General features: G+C 40.0%; 1 protein-coding gene across 6 annotated transcripts in view; it reads left to right on the top strand.

The window, feature by feature from the left end:
• sorcs2 (sortilin-related VPS10 domain containing receptor 2) overlaps window positions 1–26,671 on the top strand; it is a 406,325-nt gene that overhangs the window by 310,567 nt on the left and 69,087 nt on the right. For all 6 annotated transcript variants that reach the window (XM_080876806.1, XM_080876805.1, XM_080876804.1 and 3 more), the window contains 2 exons: window positions 8,088–8,152; window positions 14,561–14,679. In XM_080876806.1, the coding sequence (XP_080732932.1) occupies window positions 8,088–8,152; window positions 14,561–14,679 (184 nt within the window). The remainder of the gene's footprint in view (window positions 1–8,087; window positions 8,153–14,560; window positions 14,680–26,671) is intronic.

The following is a 26,671-nucleotide window of genomic DNA, read 5'->3' as shown; positions in this document are numbered from 1 at the left end:
TTGTGAACAACAGTATCAAATGCTACAGAGTGACCTAACAGGACAAGCACAAAGACATGTCCTTTGTTTGAGTCCATGAGAATTTCATTCATTTCAGGTTTTAAATTATACACAATCCAATAAGAACCTATGGCGCCAGAATAGAAAGGTCTCTTTGAAAGTAGTAATACTCATTAAGCGCAGAACTGGGGGTTACATTAGTATAAAAATGAGAAGATGGGGCTTCGTAAAAAATTACACTTACTAACATTTTTAAAACTCACTAACTAACTCTAATGGGCTACAGCTGCTCCACAGAAGTCAAATACTAGATTAGAAAACGTTAAGTATATGAATTATTACAATTGTTCCCTTAATTTTATATTTTGCCCTTCAGTTGAAGAAGAAATGACATCCACATCAGTTTATGTATAATTTAAATATGCCAACATAAGATGGTGATTGTGATGAACCTTATCTTGTTTACCTTGACAGATACATACTTACTCTGTATTCTGTAGAAAAAGATTGTGATCAATGATGATTTTATATATTTTTCCATAGCATTACATTTGAATTTAACAGTTCAATCTTTCAAATAACGGACAAATATTTGTGAAATCATGATACATTTGTGAATGTATTTTAACAATCTAAATATGCATATATGTACAGACAGATACATTTAGACAACAAGAAAATTATGTTTTATTACATTACAGTGATTTTACGTTAATTTACATTTAAAATGTGAAATCACAGTCCATTTATGTAAATTTAATGATATTCTAGAAGAACAGAACAAAACTGTAAAATACACAGTAAAATACTTTTATATTAGGATTTTTTTTACAGTGTAGGACTTTGCTCTTCTAGACAGAGATCTCAGTTGTTCCTGGATCTGCTGGAGCCACTTGCCCAGCTTGGGGTCCCGTTTACCACTGGGACCACTGTTACCTTTGCCCTCCACATCTTCTCGAGCTCTTCTCTGAGCCCTTAGTACTTCTCCAACTTCTCGTGTTCCTTCTTCTTGATGTTGCTGTCATTCGGTATCGCTACATCTATCACTATTACTGTCTTCCTCTGATTGTCCACCACTACCATGTCCGGTTTTTCCGTCTGTATCTGGAAGTTCCACAGAAACTTACCTTGGTCGTTGAGAATGCAAATCCCGTTTTGACTTTGGAACATCCTTGCTATACCTGGCACAGGTGTTCCTGTATACTATCCAAATCACTTGGTTATGGCGTTCCATGTATGCCCTGCCTGCTAGCATCTTGCACCCTGCTGTTATGTGCTGGATGGATAGATAACCACCTGTCATAAAAACAGGAAAATACATATTTTAAAAATCTGTCAAAAACAAATAGTTTTTGGTTTGTCCCACAAAGTTTCCCAATGGAACTTTTGTCCAACCTGTCTTCGAATCCACCAAATCTCAAATCTGCTCAATATTTTTCAAGTTTGGACTTAGACTTGGCCAGTCCAACAGTTCTAGTTCTCTAGATTCCTTTTTCACATAGTTTGTGCACAGTTTTGAAATATGTTTTGGGTCATTCTCTTGTTGGTATATAAACCCATGAGCAATCCATTTCAGTCTACATCTTGATGAACCAAGGTGATTTGCTAGAATTTTTTGTTCATTATATTATGCTAGCATCAAAATTTTTGTGGATGTTTGCAATCTGTGCAATTTGTGACATTGCACAGATAATGGCTTCTTAGAAGTTAAGTTTCCCTTCAGCCTTGTTCATTCAGTCATTTGCTTATGGTCAGTCTGGAGACTTTCTTATAATATGATCTAAAAACATTTACCTTTTTTGCTGCCTGAAGCAGCAGTGGTCCTCCTTCTGTCTATACTACTTAAAGTCTTAAGGTGCCTGAGATCTGCTTCAGTCAGCTTTCATTTCTTCCTCTTCCTTGGTGCATTCTGTAAGGGCCAGACTCCAAAGCACACTTGACCACACTGTGAGAACACTTGAAGTCTTGCTCTATTTGTCTCAAAGACCATCACAGCATCACAAAGTGCTTCAATGTAGACTATTCCCTTTTCAAAGAGCTCTCTGCATGTTCCCATTTTAAAATGAGGAGGAATTTCAAACTGAATTCACATTTTATACCCACATTTGAGCTGGCAGACTGGATTTATCAGAAATTAATCAAGCATTCAAGCACAAAATGTTCTGTTCAGAAAATTTTCAGTAATTTGCCAACTTAATCAAAGAAAATTAATATGCTTTAAAATTTTCTTCTGTTTTATATTGTAAAACATTAAATTTGATGAAAATGAAACAAAATATGAATGAAAAACAACAAAATTATATTCTAACATTAATAATATAATTTCATTTAAAGAGCTTGAACAACCAACAACATTGGTGGATTAACATTACACAAACATAAAAAAAAAAATTGGCCATTGCCAAGTGGTGGAGAGAGAGGGGGGGGGGCAAGACCAGGTGTGTGTGTGTGTGTGTGTTTCTCTCTCTCTCTCGCTCTCTCTCATAGAACAATATAAATAGTTTTAAATGGCTTTCACTGGTATTATTTGACCAGCTTTAATATTTATTATGAAATCAATGACATTGCAGTGGCTTTATTTACAGTGCAGGAGAGTTGTGCTATTTATAAAGTCTTTCAGCAGTTCTTAGTTCAAAAGTCTTGTATTTACAAAATCCAGCATCTGATCTCCAGTGTTCCCAGGACAGAATCTCTTCTCTCAGCCATGCAAAACACTCTCCACAGGTAACCACAGCTAACATTTGAAATCTTTGTGCTAACAATAATGAAAGAGACTTACAGATGGGCAAGGCAATCACTACGACAGTTGGACAACACTCAGACAGAGACTGAAGGTCAGGTCCCAGTTTAAATAGCAGTCAGCTGATTGCCAGCTGATTCACAGGTGCTTGATTGCTTGAGGCACATCAGGGCGAGGGCTGAGATCCCAGGAGGATCCTGCCCCCCTAAGGTAACGTGGAGTAAGCAGACACATATACACAGAGCAACAAGCAAACACACCAAGAGGTAGAGAGAGAGAGGTTGCTGTGATGGTAGATTTTTCGGTTTTCCTGCAAAGCACCATTGTCTTTTATACATAAATCTCCAGATGGCAGGAAGGAGGCATCCTGTTTCATTTACTAAGAGCAGCAGATTTTTCTTTTAAGAGTTAATAAATATGTGAAAATGACTCCCACCAGGGATAAAACAAACTTTTTAGCAAATGCAACAACTTAGACGAGAGGGGTAATTTACATCCCAAGTACAACTATGCATTGCATTTTGCATGAAAACTGTGGATTTCTATCTTAACAATCATTAATCTATTAAAGTTAACCAAGGTAAACAACCTTCAATAGATTGGTAGAGCTGATGTGAGGCAATATACTTTAAAAAAAAAAAGAAACTTTGCTCAGAAGCAAACCTGAAAAACCTGCTTGGATAGGAATCTTTTCGAGGTCAGGTGTTTCCTATCCTTTCAATGCTCACGTTGGTTGTAATGCACAGGGGTCAAAATTGTGGGAAATTACTGCAGAGTGTTTTATAATAAGGCTGTCATCTCATCCCAGAGAGAAACAGAAAGCAGAAGAAAGTAAATGGCTCTTATTGTCACATGTAATATTTCACAGCTTTCACGATCATATATCTTCCAGTATGTCTCCTCCTAACTCTAGTCTTCATATTTTATCTCCTTTTTCATTCTTCTATTCATCTGTTTTCTTTTACCATTTTCTCCCATTTGAATTAAGCTTCATGTTACTCATTCATGTAAAATAGGCATTATTGTAAAATTATAAGTTCAAATGTGCAGCATTCAAATACTATTGAGTCCCTCTTTCCCATCTTTTAAAGGTCAGAAAGGCATTTCTGAAGGAGTTCCTGTCCTCTCTTTGCAAATATTAAATGAGCTGGTTCACACACCCAAGCAACTATGATTTATACCACCAGTGCTAACTCACAAATCATCCTCTCTGCAATGTAAAAATTGAGAGATTGTGGAAGGGTGCCATATAGGAAGAGAAACACCCTAAGTGCTTCCTTTTTTAGACTTAAGTTACATACTCAAGTAAGAGTTGGCTCTGGGTTTTAGACCCCTGCAATGAGAGCTATATTATGTAATTCTTACTGTAACTTGTGGATTAAACATTTTTTTTGTTTTTCTGTGAATAACATTTGGTTTTGACTTAATAGTGGCACAAGATTAAAAGTTATGGACTTGTTTTCAAAATTCATATTTTGGAAACCATGAAAAATGGCTCCAAAATCTTAACCTTTAAATATTGGCTACCCATCCAATATTTACTCAGAAACACCTGGAAAACAGAGTGACCATTTAACCATACAATATAAGAGCAGATTAAACTGGCAAAAATTGCTGACCGCTTGACTTAATACCCCTCGCCAAGTGCCATCATATAGCCAGTGGCCTATTGCTTCAGTTGGTCTTTACAAAACTTTTACTTTGATCTTTACAAAGCTTGGTCCTAATTGTCTATATGGAATGGATGAATTACTGACTTTACTGACTATTGTTTTTCCAATAAATGGTTCCTGTGCAATTTTGTCTGTCTGTGTGACTGCCTGTGAATTGTCTATGTTTAACTAAATACCAAGAATTGTTTTGGTGGTTTTATTGTTTTAGTTTATTTGATTTGTTTTGTTTTGTTTTTGTTTTCTATATAACTATTGATTATAGGAAACTGAGCTCCATACCACTAATATCATAAAGATTGTGGTCCTCCATTCAAAAGTTTATATATGTGGCTAAGGTTTTACATACATACACACTGTAAATGCATGTTGTTAGAGTTTTGGGATCTGAATTTAGCCAGTCATATCAGCTGTAACAGGAATAGCAGAGACCAGAAGTCTTCCTGCAAGTGCACATAAATCACACAAAAAATATCACATTAAAATCAATCTGCCTTTAGGCTGGTCTAGCTAAATGTGTTCCAGTGGACCTTGTTTTTGTGATGCTAGGTTGTAAACGTTTTGTTTGTCATTCTCAATAAAATGAAAAAGCTGTTTATTGAAATTAAACTGACATTGCAAGGCTGACAACTAAAAACAAAAGTAAAATGTTTAAGAATAGGTGAAGAAAACAGCTTGTATAATAATAATAATAACGAGAAGAAGAAGAAGAATTTATTTGTATAGCACTTTTCAAAACAGAGATATATATGTACAGGAGATAAGTGTACATGTTTGAACATACAGACACAAAAACAGACATGCTCTTTTGTTCCATCATACACACATACATGTATGCATGGTTGCAAACTATGGCCAAAAAATGAAGGTGAAAAGATTAAGGAAACACTAACCTATAAAAAATGAGTTTTCAGCAGTTGTTTTAAAACAAATAACAGAATCTGCTGTTTTAATAGTCTGAGGAAGGCTGTTCCACAGTTTGGGTACAACAATGTCAAGAGGCTGTCAAGGTTTTGGGCTTGACAGAAAAGTGTCACTGGGTGTCATCTGCACGGCAGTGGTAGAAGATTCCATTAAAGCCATTCAGTCCATTGAAATCATTCACTAGATGGCCGAGGGGTAACATTTCTCAAAGTGCAAATTCACCTTCAGTCTGAATTCACATTGCATGCTTGGAGCTGACACTTCTATCCAAAGAAACATGCAAGTTTCCAAGGTAGGTCAAGGAGGACATGGGACGTTTGCTCATGGGTTTTCTAATAGATGGGAACAAGCAGCAAGACTCTTGATCAGGTCCAGAACCTTAAAGTATATATACAGTAAAAATAAATACAGAAAGTTAAAAAAAAAGAAAAGAAAAGAAAACTGCAAATGTCAGGCAGACAAAGATTTAGCTATTGATAAGGACATTTCAAATGCCCAGTGTTTGCTTAAAGCCTGATTGGCGACTAACAAGAAGAGGAACATCCTAAAACCTGGCAAAAGGAGTATTTCGGCATTGCTGTGCATTAGTGTCAACGCAAAATAAATTACATTGAGGTACATGCCAATGGAAATCTATTAGAGTGGATTAAACAGGTGAACTATATGCTGAAAGGCTACTCCAGAGATCCAGGTTTGATTCTGCTTCTGGACATGTTATTCCATGTTATTGCGCTCTGTCCCTCCTTTCTTGGATACTCTGCTGTCCAGGGTAAAAGTCAGTCTTTAAAAAGAAATCTGTTAAAGTGGACACAATACCATACTGAAGGTAAATATGGACGTGCTGTTTTGTAGCTGATAGCTGGTCCCTAGTCCCATTCTAAGGCTTACATAAGTAGTTCTCCTATATTCTCTTTACCGCTGTGATAAGCTGAAATGGACCCCCTACTCTAAGCTGTGCTCACTTCAGTCGCTCTATTAGAAAAGTTTAACTGTCATTGGTATAAATCACTATACATCACTGACATTTCATCATAGTCTCTGCTGCCAGTCATTCCTTCATATGCCCCTTAACAAGCTGAACATTCTTTCTGATATCAGGCTAACAGATGGATAATGAGTTCTCTTCTTCTTGTTTCTGCAGTCGCTTTTCATCATCCACTGTTTAAATTGTGGTGACCTCTTATATTTGTACGATGGGTGTATAACCCATTCCATAGACATCTGACTAGCAGTAACTGGACTGAGCCCAGAAGCAAACTTGGTTTTGTAGATGAACCACATTTGTTGGCAGCTGTTTTTGTTAAACAGAAAAGACTTTCTGGATAATAGACTTGATTTTGAATTGGCTATTAATGACCACTTTATTCCATTCAATCAAGTTAAGTTTTATGTATTGCACAAACAATAACGTACCATTGGCAAAATTTTGAAATGTCATTTGCATTTAGTACGACCAAATAATTTTTAGAATACTTTTAATAATGTTTTTAATAAGAAATATATATTTTACCTGCACCATGTATAGAGTATGAGACGTATGTGTATCATCCCAGCAATGAAAAACAAGCAGTGAGTGATAATTATTCTAATGCTGAAAGAAATGTGACTTATTTATTACTTATTAATGTGTAACTTATTTAAAGTAATACATAAGATTTTTTAAGTAAACTGTTTCACGTGGGTAGTGTTTTTTCTGAAGCGTCCTCTATGAGCTCTCTCTTTACCTACAATATGACTGATATTCCTTACCCCTCATAACTCTTTTCCTACCTTGCTTCCCCTTCCCCTCACAGTCTGCTAATTGCTTGTAAAATCTCTTTATAGGAAAAGTAACAAGGTTTTAAATCTCCACTGTGTCTTTACTGGCCAGGGGGATATTTTACAGACTACATTATGCAGTTCTACTCAGATGAACTGTTTAGTTTACCACTCACTGAAGGGCAGACAGAGCAAATGCACTTTTGTATACATCCGTGTGCTTTTAAAAAGGAGCATATGAACATTTTGATGGTTTTAAAGTATACTACGTTAACATGAGTTAGGATAAGTGCATTTTCCAGGAAGTGCTGACCAGTGAAAAAAGGGGTTGTGGACAGTGACTGTACATTATAACATATTATCCATCCAGCCATACATTTTCTGCCTATCGAATTCAGGGTAGTGGGAGGGGCTTTGTCTGGATTGGCTAAAATAAAATTAGCATAGAAATCAACGTGTACAAGTTGTCTAAAATTATGATTGAATGGTTTAGTTCTAGATGGTCTTCCCCTGCAAACTTAGACATATAACATTGGTAATTCCATAAAAACAGTGGAAAGCATTTCTTAACCTTTGATTTTGAATTTAAAAGATTAAAATGATACACTCAAACTTAAATGTTTCTACATTTACATCCATCCACCACCCTAACAGGTTTGAGTCATGAATAAAAATGTTTTCCTGGGTTCACCATGTTATGTGAACATCTAAAACACACATCATTTGACAGAATGCAGCGAATTTGTGCGGTCATGCCATTTGTTCCATGTTTTATTTCTCCATATTTTCTGTCTTGCTTCAATATTAAAATTAGAAAATGTAAAAAAGGGAAATATAGAAGTAAAATTCTAAAAACATTAAAGTGACAAATTGTTATTATTAAAAAAACATATTGTATTGACTGTGCTTTACTGTTGTGTTGCTTGGACTAGTCATATGTGGTTTTAAGCTTGAAGTCTGATCTACATCTGACATGATTGTCTTCTGTGTTCCAGGTCTGTATCTGGTGTGGATGTGGATCCTGATCTGGTGCACATGGAGATGCAAGATACAAGTGGAGGTGCAGTGATCTTCCACTAGCCCACTCATCTTGTTATAATGTTAGCACTTGGTCAGAGAAGATCAAAGTTTATTAGAATTTCTATAAGTTGATATAAATCTAGAGGTAAAATAAAGCACAAGGTTTAGCTTTGGTCCAATTTTATACTACTAATAGCAAACAGCTAATCAGCAAAGAGACTTGAAATTTGAAATGCTACCAGGTGTATTCTTTCTTGGGTTTAAAAGCATGTTATTAAAATACATTAACTGGCACTATCACAAGCTGATGGGTAGAGGACCAAAATACAGGATTTTAAACAAAAAGGTGAACCTTTATTAGGTTGAATGCAATGCCTACAGCCAAATCCGAATACAAGCAGAACTTTAAGGTCTTTGCAGGGAAACAGGCAAAACTAAGAGCAAACAGAGGAAGATAAAGACTACAGACAAGTCTAAGGAGAAGCACAGGACTATATATACACTTTAACTAGAAACAGGAGGGTAATGAGACATAGGTGACAGTAATCAAGACAATCACAGGGGATGAAGTCAAGCTTAAAGGAAGTAAATCCGGTAAAGTAAATCCGTTGGGCATCTTTCTTTGCCTTTAGACAACAATTCTGATGGCAAAAGAGCCAAACGGGACAGGCAAAAAAAAAAAAAAAAAAGCTTAAAGGAAGACACAAGAGACAACTAATTTTAAACTGTTAAAATAACAAAGAACCCAACTAAAGGCACAAGAGAACTCACTCTGAATTCAGGGAAGGACAGAATTAATAATAGCCTTAAGGCAAAACCAAAAGGAAATAATTAGTGCTGTGAAAATTAACATGTTAATGCAAATTCATCTGCCATCACGGTCAATGTGATACTTTTTTTTTTTAGCGCAATTAACGCATCTGGAGTGCAGAATGACTCAAAATCCCTAAAATGTTTCTGTCAATGCATTTCGGGTAGTTTGTCCAAATAGAGTTACCTTTGCACATGCGCAAATGGGCAGCTGATCTGGTAGTGATGGGCAGCTGAACCAATCAACTCAATATGGAAGATGATAAACGCACATTGGCCCTCTCAATGGAAATTTGAGTATTAAAGAAATAACAAGACGGAACAGTCAACCGACATAAAGTATTATGCAAATTATGCAAGAAGGAATTTTCTTTTTACCGAAGCACTTCCAGCTTAAAATATCACACTGACGTGAAGCATACGTTAGCCGGGGATGCTGCTAGGACTTTGGCTAACGCGTCACCAAGCTTGCGACAAACCACTCACGGAGAATCGGGGACTCAGTAAGTCTACCTCAGACCAGTGTTGCCAACTTAGCGACTTTGTCGCTATATTTGGCGGGTTTTCAGACCCCCTTAGCGACTTTTTTTCTAAAAAGCTTCTAGCGACAAATCTGGCGACTTTTTCTGGTGTTATTGGAGACTTACTTATGACGACTTTTTAACGTGAAAGGGCGTATTGCTCTTACTCTCAACAAGCAGCAGTGCTGCCGTGGGCACCTCACCCGTGCTAAAGCGCTCACGGGCGGAGGATAGTCCTCCCCCAGCTGCAGGAGATGTTCACACCTATGCGTCCAAACTGCAAATGAACCGCGCATGAGCGAAGCCGCTGCTCCCGCACTGACTGTAATGCAGTCAGTTCTTCTTTTACTCTTATGCTGTTTTGTGGATCACAAGGTTTAAAACTACTTATAAACACACACACACACATAAAGTAACTCCACCAGAGTGCCTATTTCGGGTCACTTTTGCCAGTCGAAGCCCGGATAAAGGAGCAGGGTTGGAATTGTGACATTAAAAAACAATAATTGTTAAACGAAATTTAATTTGTAGTTCTAAATAAATTCTAAATGCATTTAGGACGTTTTTTGCTCACTTTATGTTTCTTCCACGATGTTATTTCTCTCTCCAACAGCGTAGGTTACAATTATATTAGCATGACCAATTATGCAAATTAGGTTATGATGTCATTTAGCGACTTTTAGGACAACCAATAGCGATTTTCCTTACTGAGGAGTTGGCAACACTGCCTCAGACATGTTGACTGACACAACTGCCAAGTGGATTGCAACATGAAAGTGCGTACATTCTCCCTTTTTTCTTGAGTCTGTTTGCTCATGCAAAATGAAATGCGATTAATATAGAATAAAAATGAATGATATTTAATTGTGATTAATCAAAATTAATCCACTGTAACCCTGTGATGAATCTGATTAAACATTTTAATTGTTTGACAGCACTAATATATATTATATATTGGTGTATACTTACCTATTAGTATATAGGTTTTTAAAAAAGTTTCACAGAAAATAACCTGTGTTAAAAGATGCAAGAAAACTATTTAAATTCTCTTTGAATTTAAGCATACATTCTTTGTGGTTATTCTGCATTTACTTCATTATATTGCATAAATGTCAGTTACAAGCGTAAATATTAAGTTGAAAAAAAAAAGTAATTGAAACCAGGCTATTGATCAAGTAATTGCTATTAATTGTGATTAATTACAACTATGACATGAGGATCAACTTCTCTTTAAGAATTCTTGAGGTAGAGGATAATGTGTTTTACCTATCCAGGCAGCGCTAGCACTACAATGTAAAAGCAAGTAAAAGAAGAGATTACCGAATGACCTTGGTGTGGGAGTGTTGGTAGTGTTTATGTGTGAGGGGTCAGTAGGGAATTAATGGATAAGCTAAATACTCACACCAGTGAATTTGGATTATCATATCTCCTGAGTGACAGACGAACACCTCCACACAGAGGGCCAAGAGGGTAATAGAAATGTGTATTTGAGATTGTGCATTTGTCAATGAAGGTGGCAAATGTTCAGACTCTTTATTCACATCTTGACTTCATCTTCTCTCAGTCTCCCAAACTATAATCCTAAATTCTAAACTATAACCTCTAAATAAACCTGAGCAGGCAAAGTCAGATAGGAGTGGCAGACTCTGAAGGGCACAATGAAGGATGTGTTTATTATATTTGCTGTTCCATTCTCAATAAACCTCCCTATTATAAATGGCCATTAAAATCTGAACCTCTTGAGGAGGAGACGAGCAATCTTTTAACCCACACACAGAAAGATGCTGCCTGCATTGTGAAATCTGTCGGGCTGAACAAAGCTCCCTGTGTTTGTGGATAGTGAAGATGAGAGGCTGTCTGTCTGGGCTGACTGCCCAGTTAGGGGAGCTCTTCCTGGGGCACATGGCCTCATCTTTCTCATTCTCCTCCCTCTTCCTCTCCTTGCTTCTGTGCCCAGATAGATAGTTGAGGAAGGCGGGAGCGACCAGGCATGCTAAACCAATCTGTTCACCCTGTTCCCCCAAATCCTCTGCTCCAACCCTGTCATGCGTAGCATGGCCAAGGTTAAACAGTGGCATGCTACCAAAAAGGACACAGGAGAGATGAGGAACTGTGGCCCTGCCCTCAGCTCCCAGGACTGCTGTCTGATGTTTGAGAAGGGCTGGAGGGGTGGGAGGAAAGTCTCCTAGGAGATGGGGTGGTCGATTGATGGATGAGCCATGTGTGCACAGAGATGCTAGCTGGTAGTGTGTCTTTGTATATTAGTTTGTCATTAGGGAGATTGAAGGGCAAGAAAGCATGAGAGTATCTTGTTCATGCACATATTGACGCTGTAATGTTAGGAGTACTGTAAATGTGTACATGTCTCTACAAGTATTACATGTATTGCTTTCTGTATTTTTTAAATAGTCACAGTCTCAATAATATCCCTTTAGCTATGCCCTGTTTCCCTGTTGCTGTTTTCCTCGTCATACCACCCAATTTCACCATGTGAGTGTGGTTGCAGGTATGTGAGGACAGCAAGTGGCATGAAGAAATGAGTGTGCCACAAGCTGGAATTGAACACTTAGTCCAATCTAATAGTTTTTTAATGAGTTCTCCACCGTATGCTGCTTTGATTAAATGTCTGGGCTTTTCAATAAATTAGCCACTCCACACACCTCCTGAACAAAGACAAAGCAGAGGAGGAAAAGTACAGTGCTGATGAAAAGAATTGACTCAGTCATGCGATATGAAGTTGCGTCATCCTGAGGCTGAACCGATTTGAATTTTCTTTTATGTAGTTGTATGTTGATTTTATTCTACTAAGATAATACTTTAGAAAAAAAGTAGTAAAAGACATCAATATAAAGAAGATAGGATGTACCACATGTGAATGAAGGTGACTTGATATGGTGCATTATAACACAGACATCTGTAAAACTGTCTTTTATGAATTTTTAAACCAGGTAGATTAATATCCATTCTGTTTAGCAAAGGACATGGAGAAAGAGTCATCCTCTCTGTCATATATATATATACAGAGACCATGGTCATTCTCAGGGCATATCTCATTTTGACTTTGTGTGTGTATGTGTATGTATATATATATACAGTATATATAATATGTATATATATATATATGTGTATATATATACATATATGTGTATATATATATATATATATACACATATATGTATATATATATATATATATATACACATATATGTATATATATATATATATATATGTGTGTGTGTGTGTGTGTGTGTGTGTGTGTGTGTGTGTGTGTGTGTGTATATATATACACACACACACACACACACACACACACACACACACACACACACAAAGTCAAAATGAGATATGCCCTGAGAATGACCATGGTAATATTCTGTGGAACTTCCACATACAGACAGACAAACGGGTGATGGGCAACCAACCAAGAAATAGTAGTGGTAGACAAGCAGAGGAAGACAGTCGTAGTGTTCGATGTAGCGATACCAAGTGATAGCAACATCAGGAACAAGAAACACAAGAAGAATGAAAAACAATGCAAATACCAGGGCTGAGAGACAATTTGGAAAGTTTAGGCAACAGTGGTCCACATAGTAACTGGAACACTTGGAGCAGTGACCCAGCAGATCAGCAGATTCCAGGAATGACATCTGAGATATCTGTGCAGAACCGCACAGTCTTGGGAAATGGAAAGATACTGTGCAAGACCTTCAGGCTCCCAGGCCTCTCGCAGAAACGAGGGAGTGATTCTTCTTGAGCTTTGGTGGAGGTTGGTGGATGAATTGAAACAGAAGGCACTGATGCAGGGCAGAAGCAGCACTGATATATGTGACACACAGTTTAAGTTGCCCTCCGTGACGTAGCTTGAAGCCCTTTGTTTCATTATCTGGTCGTAGTAATTGTTAGTACTTCCAAAGTTATGTGTGAAATTCTTTGAGTCTATTTTCTATCATCTATTTTTTTATGTTAAACATGTGTGAGAAGTAAGCATAGATTCTGTTTGCCATATGGTGATTTGAAGTTTCAGTGAGTCCTGTAAGAACCTGTATTTTTGAAAGATCAAGGTCAGTTTGATGAATGTCTAATTCACTTCAGATGCTGTTAAGCTCTAAGTTATATCTGAGCTGATACTTTTAACTTATTTCCGAGTGTCTGATGTAATCAATTGAAGGTCAAACCATAAATGTGGATTCAGCCAGTGCATCTGAACTGCTAACCTCGCACATGTGTGGATGCAGGCTTGAGAGTGTGAAGTTGTGTGTGTGTGTGTGTGTGTGTGTGTGTGTGTGTGTGTGTGTGTGTGTGTGTGTGTGTGTGTGTGTGTGTGTGTGTGTGTGAGTATTTTCTCTATTGCCAGCTTGTCACCTTTGGGGGGAACATAGCGGCTGCATTTCAGGAGTCGATGCTGCTGATGCAGCTGCTGGTTGAAATTCAATAGTGGTTGAGCTTTGCACCATGCGCTAGCCTCTCTGTGTGCCTGTGTGAGGGTAATCCCTCCTGGCCATTTGGATCCTAGAACGACTGTATGTCTATGGGGAAGCTGTCATATCTTATAGAGTCTGGAAAATGATGTCTCCATTTTTCTTTTCGCCTAGTTTTTCCTCTCATACATTTTCTTCCACTCCCTCTAACAGCCAGCCACAGAAAAGCAGAAGCTGCAGTCTTCAGCTTATGCTTATTTCTATTGTATTCTATCCTATTTTTTCCCCATTCTTGAGCCTTTTCTCTTTTACTTTCTCTACTTAACATAGATTACACAGTTTTTATTATGTCAGCTAAAAGCTATAGTTGTATTTAGCTTCCATGTACAGTATAAGGGACTTTATGGGCCAACAAAAGTGAAAACCAACCATCTGGTAAGCAAGCCCTTGGTGACAGTGGGAAGGAAGAACTTTTAACAGGAAGAGACGTCAGGCAGAGCAAGGCACAAAGAGGATCCATGATCTGCCTGGACCTGTTCAAGGGTGTGGGGGCAGAAATTACAAAGATGCATTGCAATTATTAACAAGATATTCTAGAATGCCAATGTGTTTTGTTTAAAATTTCCAGCAGTAATTATCCCTTCCTGTTTCCTGACTGTGTCACTGTTTCCTGTCCTGTTGCTGTCCATGTCACTCCAGGCTACTTGTATGTCACCTGCCTCATTCAGAACTGCTCGGACAAAATGGTGACGGCACAGTTCCTTGGAAAAATTGATCACAACTCGCTGCTGGTGCAGGATGACTACGTATTTGTCAAGGTAAAAGAGGAATACATGTGCATGAATGTTTTTATTTTACACTTTGAAACACTGTGCTATATAAATGTCACTTATCTTCTCTCATATTCCAGACTACTGCCATTCTATTCAAACTAAATTTTAAATCCTGTCACGTATCCACTCCATTTTGTCTGATGCATTTGTTAGATTCCACAGCACCTAATATTCTCAACATTACATCTGACTGCTGCATTAATGAGAAGACAGGAATTGCTCCTCTGATGGTTTCAAATTCTATTTTAATGTCTCGTGTTGCAGGTTATTGTTTTGTCTTTGTTCCATTTGAACTCGTTCAGCTTTTCACACAGTAGACAGCATTTTTGTACACATTTAATAAATACTATTTGTGTTGTGGGAGAGGAAATGTGTACACCTATGCATTTGCATGATCATATAGTCCATCTGTTCTCCTCTGCCTGTCCAATTCAGGAAGTCTGGACCCTATTCCAGCCCTGCAACCGCAAACAGGTTTCAGGGCTAACACAGAGAGACAGACAACCATGTTGATTCACATTCACACTTATGGGCAATTTAGAATCACTCAATAACCCTTTGAACTGTGGAAGGAAGCCAGAGTACCTGGAGAGAACCCACAAAGACATGGGAAGAACATGCAAACAGCAACCTGACCACTAAGCTATATGATATGGAAAACATGAGACAGGAAATGCAGGGGTGAGCTAGAAAACAGTAACTGAACTTCAAAAGGAGGATTATCCGTTGGTCACTCAACCGTAGAGGCCATCATTTTATAGATGGATTAAAAATTGAACAATACATTTTTCTCAAGCTAGTATTTTTCTTATCACAGGGTGTTCAAGATGTGATACTGATAAATTGCATAGCTTAGCCAAGCTTAAACATTATTTTAAGCTAGAGTGTTATCAGAATTATAATCATATAGTCTGCATTACAGTCAAATTGAGATTTCAGGTTATGCATAGGTCTCAGGAAAAAATTATGATTGATATTATGATCTTTTCCCGAGCTTAGTGAAATAGTGAAAACTTCTATTTTCTTCCTCTTTTTTGCCAGAAACAAAACTTGTCTCCTGACTAATACATTCTTTGTACTGTACATCTCTAAAGTGGACCCAAAATCTAGGCAGCCTCCAAGGGTCGAGGCAGAGGCACCTATACTGTGGCTTTTGTTGCATTTACTTTCCAGCACTCTGTAGATAGATACTTTAATGATCCCACGAGAGAAACTGTTGCATTAAATCAGCAGAATAAAAGAATAAAATTACTACAGTCTACAATAAAAAAGCAATAAACAACAAAGTTAAAGTCTTATACTATGAGATAGTTCTATATACATAATACTAGTAAGGAAAAACTGAGCAAGTTTTTTTTTTTTTTTAAACCTGCATCTCCCCAGTTATTTCTCTTTCAGCATTTGTGTATATGTTGTATCTGTCAGTGTATCTATTCAGTTGCAGCTGTGTTTGCGCTTACAGCTGAATTTGCAGCTTTATGTCTGTTTTACTGATAAACTCTTGCTGCCCAGATAACATACAGTGCTGTCACTTGAAATGGAAAAAGAATTTCTATTCGTGATAGTGTGCGGAATTAATCTTGTCTATAATTGATTTGCCATGCAGTACAGTACTGCACACTCTGCAGTGGCCAATATGTAACACTGGTGGTGCAATACTAGACCTGTTAGTGCTACTTCTTGCCTTCTTTGCATGTAGTGCGGGCAGTATAGTTACCTTTAACCACAGTACGCGGACAGAAGGGAAATATGGACCAGATCAGACAGGTTCTAGATTCGTAGGAGCCAAGGGTGTATGACAACAGAGGACTTGTACACAGTAGGTGTAGAAAACACAATTGCATTTATTAGCAATTATTAAAGTTGTGCACATTTAACAAAAGTAGAGCGCGCTTCTTGAAAACAAAATAAAATAAACCCCACAAATGGTCGACCTAAGGATATATTGTCTTTTGTGTCTTTTTTTTAAAAGTCAATTTCAGTCTTTCAATGTTCAGTAGTCACTCAGTGTGTTTGTAACCAGTCGGGTTACAATCTACCAGTTCATCCGGCTCTTTGGGCTGGGCTCGCCATCCAGTACTGGAAAAGGGATCCTCGATTCTTCTCAGGTCCTCAAAACCAATCCAATCCAAATAAGCAAAGGAAAAAACCTGACCTGGGGACCAGGCCAGAACACAGTAGTTCAACATTTAAGCTATCATGCCTGTAACTTATTATTACTACTGGTTGCTTGTAGTGCTTCTAAATTTTCTTCAAAATATTCTATGTTGTACAACAAATTATTCTCATTTCAAAGGGAAAAAGTGCATAGGAAACACACATTTAAAACAATACAAAATAGCTCAGCAGTGCATTAAAAATACACATTGGCTTGAGACTTATCAAGTTTCAGCTAAGTGCAGGTGAAGGCACTTAATTTCACGTTGCTAATACTTAATTGTGCAGAACTATAATTAGCACCATGAGAAAAGTGAACATGTGCTAACATAACGTCGCACAAAACCATACATTATACATCAATACCACAGTAATGTGACATAAACCTTTAAAGAACATCTCATATAAAGTGCAGCAGACTCAGTGCTAATTGCTTTAGCCTCGGAAAAGGCACTTTCATTGCAAAATGGCTAACGGAAGTTAGCATCAGAGCTAGCGGCAAGTAGCATGCTATGCTAGCGCACGTGTGCTGCCTGGGACTTACCATGCGAAGCAACAAATGCTACACGGGGCTTCACAGTGCTCACGTTGGCTCACGGCCTCTGGAATACAGTATCACTCTTATTATTCTTGCCGAAAAAAGGACTTTCTCCTTCCAGCTAGCTTCTTCGCCGCACGGGTAAACTGATCTTTCACCGTCTGTGTCTCTGGCGTATCTTACTGGCACACGAAGGCACGCACAGGTGTCTCAGCAGCGCACAGACTGGGGGGAGGGTCAGACCGGCCAATGATTGGTTGCTCAGTGGATCTGACAAACACACTCTAAAGGACTAAGTCCTGCCCCCACACCATCTATATACCACATATACATATGTACATATTAAACTTATGTTTACATGCTTTTTATCAGTATTTATTATAATTAATTTTGTTTTTATCAATATTTATTCCCATCGTGAGAGTATGAATATTTATACTTTTAATCCCGTTTTTAACACTGGGTTACACTATCCCCTCTTAGAATCATGCAAGTCCCTTTGCATGGGATAGCTAAACGGTAATGACAGGGGAACCAGCCTTCATGGGGATGACCACAGAATCTTGTTCTGTCAAGGCACTGGTAAAAGCCAGGCTTAGACCTTGAAACAGGGACTGGGTAATGGAAACGAGAGGATTTCCCAACCGACTATATTGCAGTCGTTCTGGTTGGGTTCTTGTTCTCTCTGAGCGCCTTACAGTCGCTGTGGCTTCACTCTCAGTATTTGACTGACTTGAGTTTGCTTGATTATCATTTGAGTTGTCTTCTTCCACTGGCCCATCACAGGTAGATCCATCGGGTAAGTTGGCATCACTCTCGCTTTCATTGTCAGTGGTTGAGTGTTCCACCATGGTTTCACTCTCCTCTAGGCTTCCATATCCAAGTGGATTTCCACATTCAGGTAAGTTGTCACATCCGGTTAAATTGTCAGCTCCAATCAAGTTGTCATGTTCATGTAAGTTGTCTCCTCCAGGCAGGTTGTCATGTTCATGTAAGTTGTCTCCTCCAGGCAAATGAGTTTCAGTATGATCGTGATCATTAGGGTGTGTCTTTGGCTGGGGAATCTCATAGACTCGAGTGACCTTTATGGGCTCTTGAAGAGGTTCCTCTCTGAACCAACAGATATCCTCATCTTCCAGTTCTGAATGATCACATTCCTCATGTTGTTTAGGTGATTGCCTTGTTTTTGGTTTGCGTACATGAGTTGGTTGGACAGGTTTCTCTTCAACAGGGGCAAGAAAACCACAAGGGAGCAAGAGATCGCGGTGGACTGTGCGGACTGGGCCCTCTTTTGTTAGGGGTTTTATACTGTAGACGGGCAAGTCACCTGCTTGGTTCACCACAACGTGAATATCAGTCTCCCACTTGTCGGCTAGCTTGTGCTTGCCTCTGAGACGGACTGCACGCACCAAAACTCTGTCACCTGGCTCTAGTTTTGAGGGTTTCACTCGCATATCAAATCTTGTTTTGTTTCTTTCTGCCATTTTGTTAGCATGGTCTGTTGCTAGTTTGTAGGTCTCTTGTAGAGTTGCCTTTAGTTTTGTTATGTACTGAGAATGCGACTTGAAACTTTTGTTGTTAAAGGGCAGCCCAAATGCTAGATCGACTGGCAATCTTGGCTGACGGCCAAACATTAACTCATATGGGGCAAAACCAGTTGTATCGTTTTTCGTACAATTGTACGCATGAACGAGTGGTTTGACATAGTTGTGCCACTGAGTTTTGTCCTTTTCCTCAAGAGTACCTAGCATACTTAGTAACGTCCTATTGAAACGTTCTACCGGGTTTCCTCTGGGGTGATAGGGTGTTGTCCGGATTTTGCGAATGCCCATGATCTTGCAAAGCTCTTGGATAATGTGGGACTCGAAGTCGGGACCTTGATCGCTATGCAATCGTTCGGGTATCCCGTAGTGGACTATGAAGTTGTCCCAAAGGGCTTTGGCAACGGTCTGAGCTTTCTGATTGCTGGTAGGGATGGCTAATGAATATTTCGTGAAATGATCGGTTAATACAAGCACATCCTTTACATTACTTCGATCAGGCTCAATGGACAGGAAGTCCATGCAGACTAATTCGAGGGGTCTGGTGGATTTGATATTCACAAGTGGAGCTGCTTTTTCTGGAGGAGTTTTACGTCTTACACAGCGGTTGCATGTTTTGATCTTATGTTCTATATATGCTGCCATGCGAGGCCAATAGAACCTTGTTCGGGCAAGATCTAAGGTACGTTCAGTGCCTAAGTGGCCCATGTCACAGTGGAGGCTTTGGAAGACTGAGTCACGGAGCTGTTCAGGTAAGACAAGCTGGTAGGTAACATCTCCTCCATCTTGGCGAGTTCGATACAGGATGTTATTGTGCATCTCCAATCGATTGAGCTCTCGGAGTAGAAGGTTGATGTCAGGAAGTTCAGCTCGCACAGTTGGTGGGACCTTTTCTCCAGTTTCAATTTGTGCAATAACTTCCCTCAGACAAGGGTCTGTTCTTTGTTCGTTTGTGATCTGTTCAGGGGACATATGGGGCATAACAGGAAGACCACCACAGTCATTTTCATTGACAAAGTCACCTGGAATGGCAGCTGCAGAAATGGCTAGCGAGTGAACCAAAGGGATGGTGTCATTTTGAGAGCTGCATACAAGGTGTTTCTCACAAATAGCAGACACTACTTCAGGACTTAAACTGCTGTCAGGTAGGGACAGGTGAGTCTGTGTGAACTGCTGTATGCGGTCGAGCTCTTTTTGGGACACTGCGTCGTTAAGCAACTCGCCATGTGGCCGTCTAGAAAGGCCATCTGCATCTGAGTTAAGCTTGCCTGCTCTGTACTGGAGCTTAAAGCTAAACGTTGACAGGGCAGCTAGCCATCTGTAACTCATGGCATCCATCTTAGCAGTAGTTAATATGTACGTCAGAGGATTATTGTCTGTTACGACAGTAAACTGATTTCCATATAAGTAATCTGCAAACTTTTCCGTTACTGCCCACTTCAAAGCTAAGAACTCTAACTTATGGGCGGGATAACGAGATTCACTCCTAGACAACCCACGGCTTGCATAAGCTATCACCCTAGTCTGGCCATTCTGCTCTTGATAGAGCGCGGCGCCAAGCCCTGTAGTGCTGGCGTCCGTATGGAGCGTATATGGCAGTTTAGGGTCAGCAAAACCCAATACAGGCGCAGTACTGAGCTTTTCAATGATGATTTTGAAAGCAAAATCACAAGAGGGAGTCCATCGCTCGCCGAAAGGTGTCTTGGGGTCATGGTACTGGACAGACTTAGCTTTAGGCTTTGTGCTTTTGCGCAAAGGAGGGTAGCCTGATGTTAAGTCAGTGAGGGGCTTAACGATACTCGAAAAGTTCTTAATGAACCGCCTGTAGTACCCTGAAAAGCCTAAGAATGAGCGGAGCTGTTTAAGATCACGGGGCACAGGCCAGGTACTTAAGGCTTCCACCTTTTCAGGGTCAGTCTCCACTCCCTTGCTGGACACAATATGCCCAAGATATCTGACAGAAGTTTGGAAAAATTTGCATTTTTCGGGTGAGAGTTTGAGCCCATATTCTTTCAGGCGATCAAGAACTTTCATTAAGCGAGCCTCATGTTCTTCAAGTGTCTTGGAGAATACAATGATGTCATCGAGAAACACGATCACTTCGCGCAGGTTCATGTCGCCCATACATTTCTCCATGAGCCGCTGGAATGTGCTGGGGGCATTTGTAATGCCTTGGGGCATTCTATTAAATTCCCAAAAGCCGATGGGACATACGAACGCCGTCTTTGGTTTGTCCAGCTCCTCCATCTCAATTTGGTAGTACCCAGATTTTAAATCCAGGACAGAGAACCATTGCGACCCGATCAAGGTGGAAAACGTTTCCTCCAAATTGGGGAGAGCGTAAGCATCCTTTATAGTCTGCGCGTTAAGCTTTCTGTAGTCGATACAGAGGCGGACTTCACCATTTTTCTTCCGCACGACTACAATGGGTGAAGAGAAAGGGGAGGTAGATTCCCTGATCACGCCAGCTTCTTGCAGTTCTTTGAGGTGCTTACGGACTGCCTCCAGGTCGTTCGGATGTATGGGACGCGCTCTATGCTTGAACGGTGTTTCATCTGACAATCTGATTGTGTGTTTCACTTGATCAGTCTTTCCAAAGTCAAGATCATTCTGTGCAAACACTTCGGGCATTTGGCTTAGTTTTTCGGTTATGCGCTCCTTCCATTCAGCGCTAATAGGGGAAGAGTCAAAGTTATATGTTACATTTGACTTCTGCTCAGTTCGGGATCTTGGAGTTCTCACTGAGTGTTCGTGAGATAGAACTCTTTGATATGCACTGACTTCTCCGATGACACAATTTAGAGGGATTGTCACATCATGTTCGGATTCATTGGTGAGTATAACTGGTACAAGGTAAGGTGCTCGTTCAGGTAGGTCTATGAGACAAGGTTTCACAAGGATGTCACCAGGTAAGGCTGACATTCGTGGATACTCTAGCAAGACAGACTTTTCACCGTTACCGGCTGACACAGCTACAGCACCATCTAGAACAACAGTTTGGCCTGCTGGAATCAACTGTGGCTCTTTGTTGTGCATCGTCACTAAACCAAGACTACTGTCTTTGGACTGTTTGTGTCGTGACTCAAGAACTTTTAGAACTGCCCTATAGCCATATGGCAGGTTCAGCTGCAGTTCATGGCATGTGTTAGAGTACAGCTCATAAAGTACATCTAATGTGTTTGTCCCAATTAGCACTAAGGACTGAGAAGCTGTGCGCACATCGGGGACAACTAAGGCAAGTGTCGGCACTTCAGCTTCAATGCCAAGGAAGTCCTTTGGGAAAGTGACATGCAGTTCAATGTAGCCTAAGTAAGGCACAGACTGACCGTTGGCACCCTCAACTTCTAAAAGTTCAAACAATGGCTTAATCTCATGAGAGGACAAATGCTGACGATAGTAGGGCTCGGGGACTGTAGTCACCTGGGAACCAGTATCTAGCAAACAACTCACTGTGTGACCATTAACTTTCACTTGTGCAGTACTCTTCGTACCAATTAGACCTTTAGGAAAGTCGAAGGAATCTGATCTTGTGTGTGACTTTAGGCTGGCACGCTTTTTAGGTGAAGCTTTTTGTTTAACCTGGGTGGGACGGGTTAACAAAGCATCAGCCTCCATTTGTCCCGCAACGGAGGCAGAATTTAGTTTAAAGAAAGCTGGTCATTCTGCCTGTCCCATATCTGCCTTCTCACTCTTAATTCCTTTCGTTTTGCAACTACAAGGGCAGGATTGGGCTCTGACTCACAAGTGGCTACTATATGTCCATCTTCCCCACAGCGGAAGCAATACCAGGGCTTGGGCCTAGTACTGCGGCGGCTGGGTGGAGGTGAGTCTTCAGGTTTGGCATGGTCAGGTTTTTTATTTTCAGGTTTCCTTGTTCGAACTGTCTTCAGTGTTGCTTGTTTCCTGGGCTTCACAACGGCAGCTAATTGGCTTTTTAGATCGGCAACTTGTTTTTTCAGCTCTTCTAGACTATCTGACTGTGCTTGGCGAACATCTGCATTTGTTTCAGTGACCGTCTGTTCATGAGACACTGCTTTTGGTTTCGTGGCGCTAAAGTGTTTCTTCATTCGCGTGTTTTTAACTTCTTGTCGGTTTTCTGCAGTACGCAGGAGAAGCAATAGCTCTGCATAAGTGGGCGGCTCCTTATGCTTTAGCTCCAATTGCAACTCCGTTAGCAAGTTATCATCCCAGCAGCCTCTGTAAAACTGTTTAAGAAGCTGCTTATTTACTTCATGTGGTTCAAGCCCACCTCTGCGCACGGTGTGATTGACTGCCACCTGCAAACGAAGCAGATAAGCAGAGGGCTTTTCACCATGATCTTGGAGGGTGTTCATGAAGCGTACAAACAGTTCCTCACCATCTTCGACGGTGCCAAAAGCTGAATCCAGAAGTTTAAGATAGTCTCCAGGAGTGGCTTCTGGCCCAAGAGGGCGGATGACATCAGAAGCGGGAGCAAGGAGACTTTCAAGAATCTTACGAGTTTTTCCCAACTCGGACAAAGAAGCATCTTCCATCAACAAGTCAACATGAGAACGCCATGTTTCATAGTCAGCTTCGCTGTAAGGTCTGGGCATCTTGCCAGAGAAAGCTCTGAGTCTTAATGTAGAGTGAGCATGTGATGTCTTTTCAACACTCTTGACAACATGCTCGACTACTACTTTCTGAACCTCTGGTGGGTTGAGGTCAGTTGGACTCAACATTTGAGGTGTCAAGTTTGGTCTCATGGGGCGTTGGAATGTGCCCTGAATGGGTTCAGGAGGGTGAGGCAGTTCAGTTAAGACTGAAGGTGAGGCTCCAAGTTGTGTGGATCCTACCACAGGGCAAGTCTGATCAGCAGCATCATTTTCAGGGTTTCTCTCAGCTGTCTCAGCAGCTTCAATGGTGTTCCCTATTGTGGATAGGGCCTCCCGCAACACTTCTTCGAAATCCTTCCCACTTAACTTGGCTAAACCCTTCAGGTTGCTAATGTAAGCCTCAGTAACACTGCCCCCTACGGTCTTAGTATAGACGTCAGTTAAGGCTCGAATGCGGTAACTGACATCTGGATTGTCAGTGGACTGTAAGAGGTAAGGCAGCTTAGGTGCTAATATTTCAACGGCTGCACCGGACTCGAACTCTACAATCTGGCTTTTGTGGAATGCAGAAGAGTCATCATCGACAGCGAGTACTCTACGAATAGTACCATGTTGCTCCAGAAACTCAAATACCTCTTTGTCTTTCTCTCTATCTGTAACACCGCTAACAATAATGGCATTTGGTACTTTAACGGCATACTTCTCGACAAAATCCATTTTCACAGTATGTGAGCATTTGATCAAAGGTCAAAGAGGATTCCAATGTTGTCACACAACACTCTAGGCTCCTGGCTGGCTCGCCACTTTTACTTATGTAACACTGGTGGTGCAATACTAGACCTGTTAGTGCTACTTCTTGCCTTCTTTGCATGTAGTGCGGGCAGTATAGTTACCTTTAACCACAGTACGCGGACAGAAGGGAAATATGGACCAGATCAGACAGGTTCTAGATTCGTAGGAGCCAAGGGTGTATGACAACAGAGGACTTGTACACAGTAGGTGTAGAAAACACAATTGCATTTATTAGCAATTATTAAAGTTGTGCACATTTAACAAAAGTAGAGCGCGCTTCTTGAAAACAAAATAAAATAAACCCCACAAATGGTCGACCTAAGGATATATTGTCTTTTGTGTCTTTTTTTTAAAAGTCAATTTCAGTCTTTCAATGTTCAGTAGTCACTCAGTGTGTTTGTAACCAGTCGGGTTACAATCTACCAGTTCATCCGGCTCTTTGGGCTGGGCTCGCCATCCAGTACTGGAAAAGGGATCCTCGATTCTTCTCAGGTCCTCAAAACCAATCCAATCCAAATAAGCAAAGGAAAAAACCTGACCTGGGGACCAGGCCAGAACACAGTAGTTCAACATTTAAGCTATCATGCCTGTAACTTATTATTACTACTGGTTGCTTGTAGTGCTTCTAAATTTTCTTCAAAATATTCTATGTTGTACAACAAATTATTCTCATTTCAAAGGGAAAAAGTGCATAGGAAACACACATTTAAAACAATACAAAATAGCTCAGCAGTGCATTAAAAATACACATTGGCTTGAGACTTATCAAGTTTCAGCTAAGTGCAGGTGAAGGCACTTAATTTCACGTTGCTAATACTTAATTGTGCAGAACTATAATTAGCACCATGAGAAAAGTGAACATGTGCTAACATAACGTCGCACAAAACCATACATTATACATCAATACCACAGTAATGTGACATAAACCTTTAAAGAACATCTCATATAAAGTGCAGCAGACTCAGTGCTAATTGCTTTAGCCTCGGAAAAGGCACTTTCATTGCAAAATGGCTAACGGAAGTTAGCATCAGAGCTAGCGGCAAGTAGCATGCTATGCTAGCGCACGTGTGCTGCCTGGGACTTACCATGCGAAGCAACAAATGCTACACGGGGCTTCACAGTGCTCACGTTGGCTCACGGCCTCTGGAATACAGTATCACTCTTATTATTCTTGCCGAAAAAAGGACTTTCTCCTTCCAGCTAGCTTCTTCGCCGCACGGGTAAACTGATCTTTCACCGTCTGTGTCTCTGGCGTATCTTACTGGCACACGAAGGCACGCACAGGTGTCTCAGCAGCGCACAGACTGGGGGGAGGGTCAGACCGGCCAATGATTGGTTGCTCAGTGGATCTGACAAACACACTCTAAAGGACTAAGTCCTGCCCCCACACCATCTATATACCACATATACATATGTACATATTAAACTTATGTTTACATGCTTTTTATCAGTATTTATTATAATTAATTTTGTTTTTATCAATATTTATTCCCATCGTGAGAGTATGAATATTTATACTTTTAATCCCGTTTTTAACACTGGGTTACAAATAGTTCAATTCTATTTGCATGGAGAATAGACATGAGCTGGTATGCTAGAGGACAATCTCCACAGTAGGACAAAGTTGCTCTCTCTGGGTGTTGTCCCCCTATGTGTAAAGTTATGTGTGCATGAGTGTTTGCATCTGTGAGAAGAATGAAAACTCATCAGGTCACTGTAGACTGGCCCATTATCCTTAAGGGATAATCCTCCTAATATTTCAAGCATTACATACAGATATCAGGTTTGAAGAACAACACCTCAAACAATCTTTACTAGCAGTTCTTACGTGTTTACCTATAATGAAACCCAACACCTGGCAGTTCTGTGAGTGATGTATGTGTGCGAACATTTACTGCATGTGTCACTTTCCCTTTAAAGTAATTGTTGATACTTTCATCCCCAACTTTATAAGGTGAGGTCTGTTCCTTGATCATTAATATGAAAATTATCATAACCATTGATCAACAACTGATCAAAACCCATTGATCAAAGGCCATGAATACCATTAACAGAGAGAGTTGGGGAATGGCTGCAATCACAGCTTTGTAAGATGGCAAAAGATGGTTTCAGTTATTGTGCAAATGTAGTGTTTATACGGCTGGGGAAACCTGCAGTCAACTGAGACTGAAGAAGTCACTTGGATGAGTGATGAAACGTTTCTTCCACTGAAAACGCTACGTCCAGATGAACAGAATCAACCTTTTGTGATCGACTTACCTGGATGATTGAGCATGCATCAAGTACAATACAATACAGTACGATACAAAGTGCTCTGACTGGTCACCTTTAATCTATGAGGTCCTAATTAGAATAATCTCAAACCTAACTGAATA

This window comes from Rhamphochromis sp. 'chilingali', assembly GCF_963969265.1.
Source record: "Rhamphochromis sp. 'chilingali' genome assembly, chromosome: 1".
NCBI classification, from domain to species: domain Eukaryota; kingdom Metazoa; phylum Chordata; class Actinopteri; order Cichliformes; family Cichlidae; genus Rhamphochromis; species Rhamphochromis sp. 'chilingali'.
The sequence above is the reverse complement of the archived record's forward strand: the minus strand, read 5'-3'. Positions and strand labels throughout refer to the sequence as shown.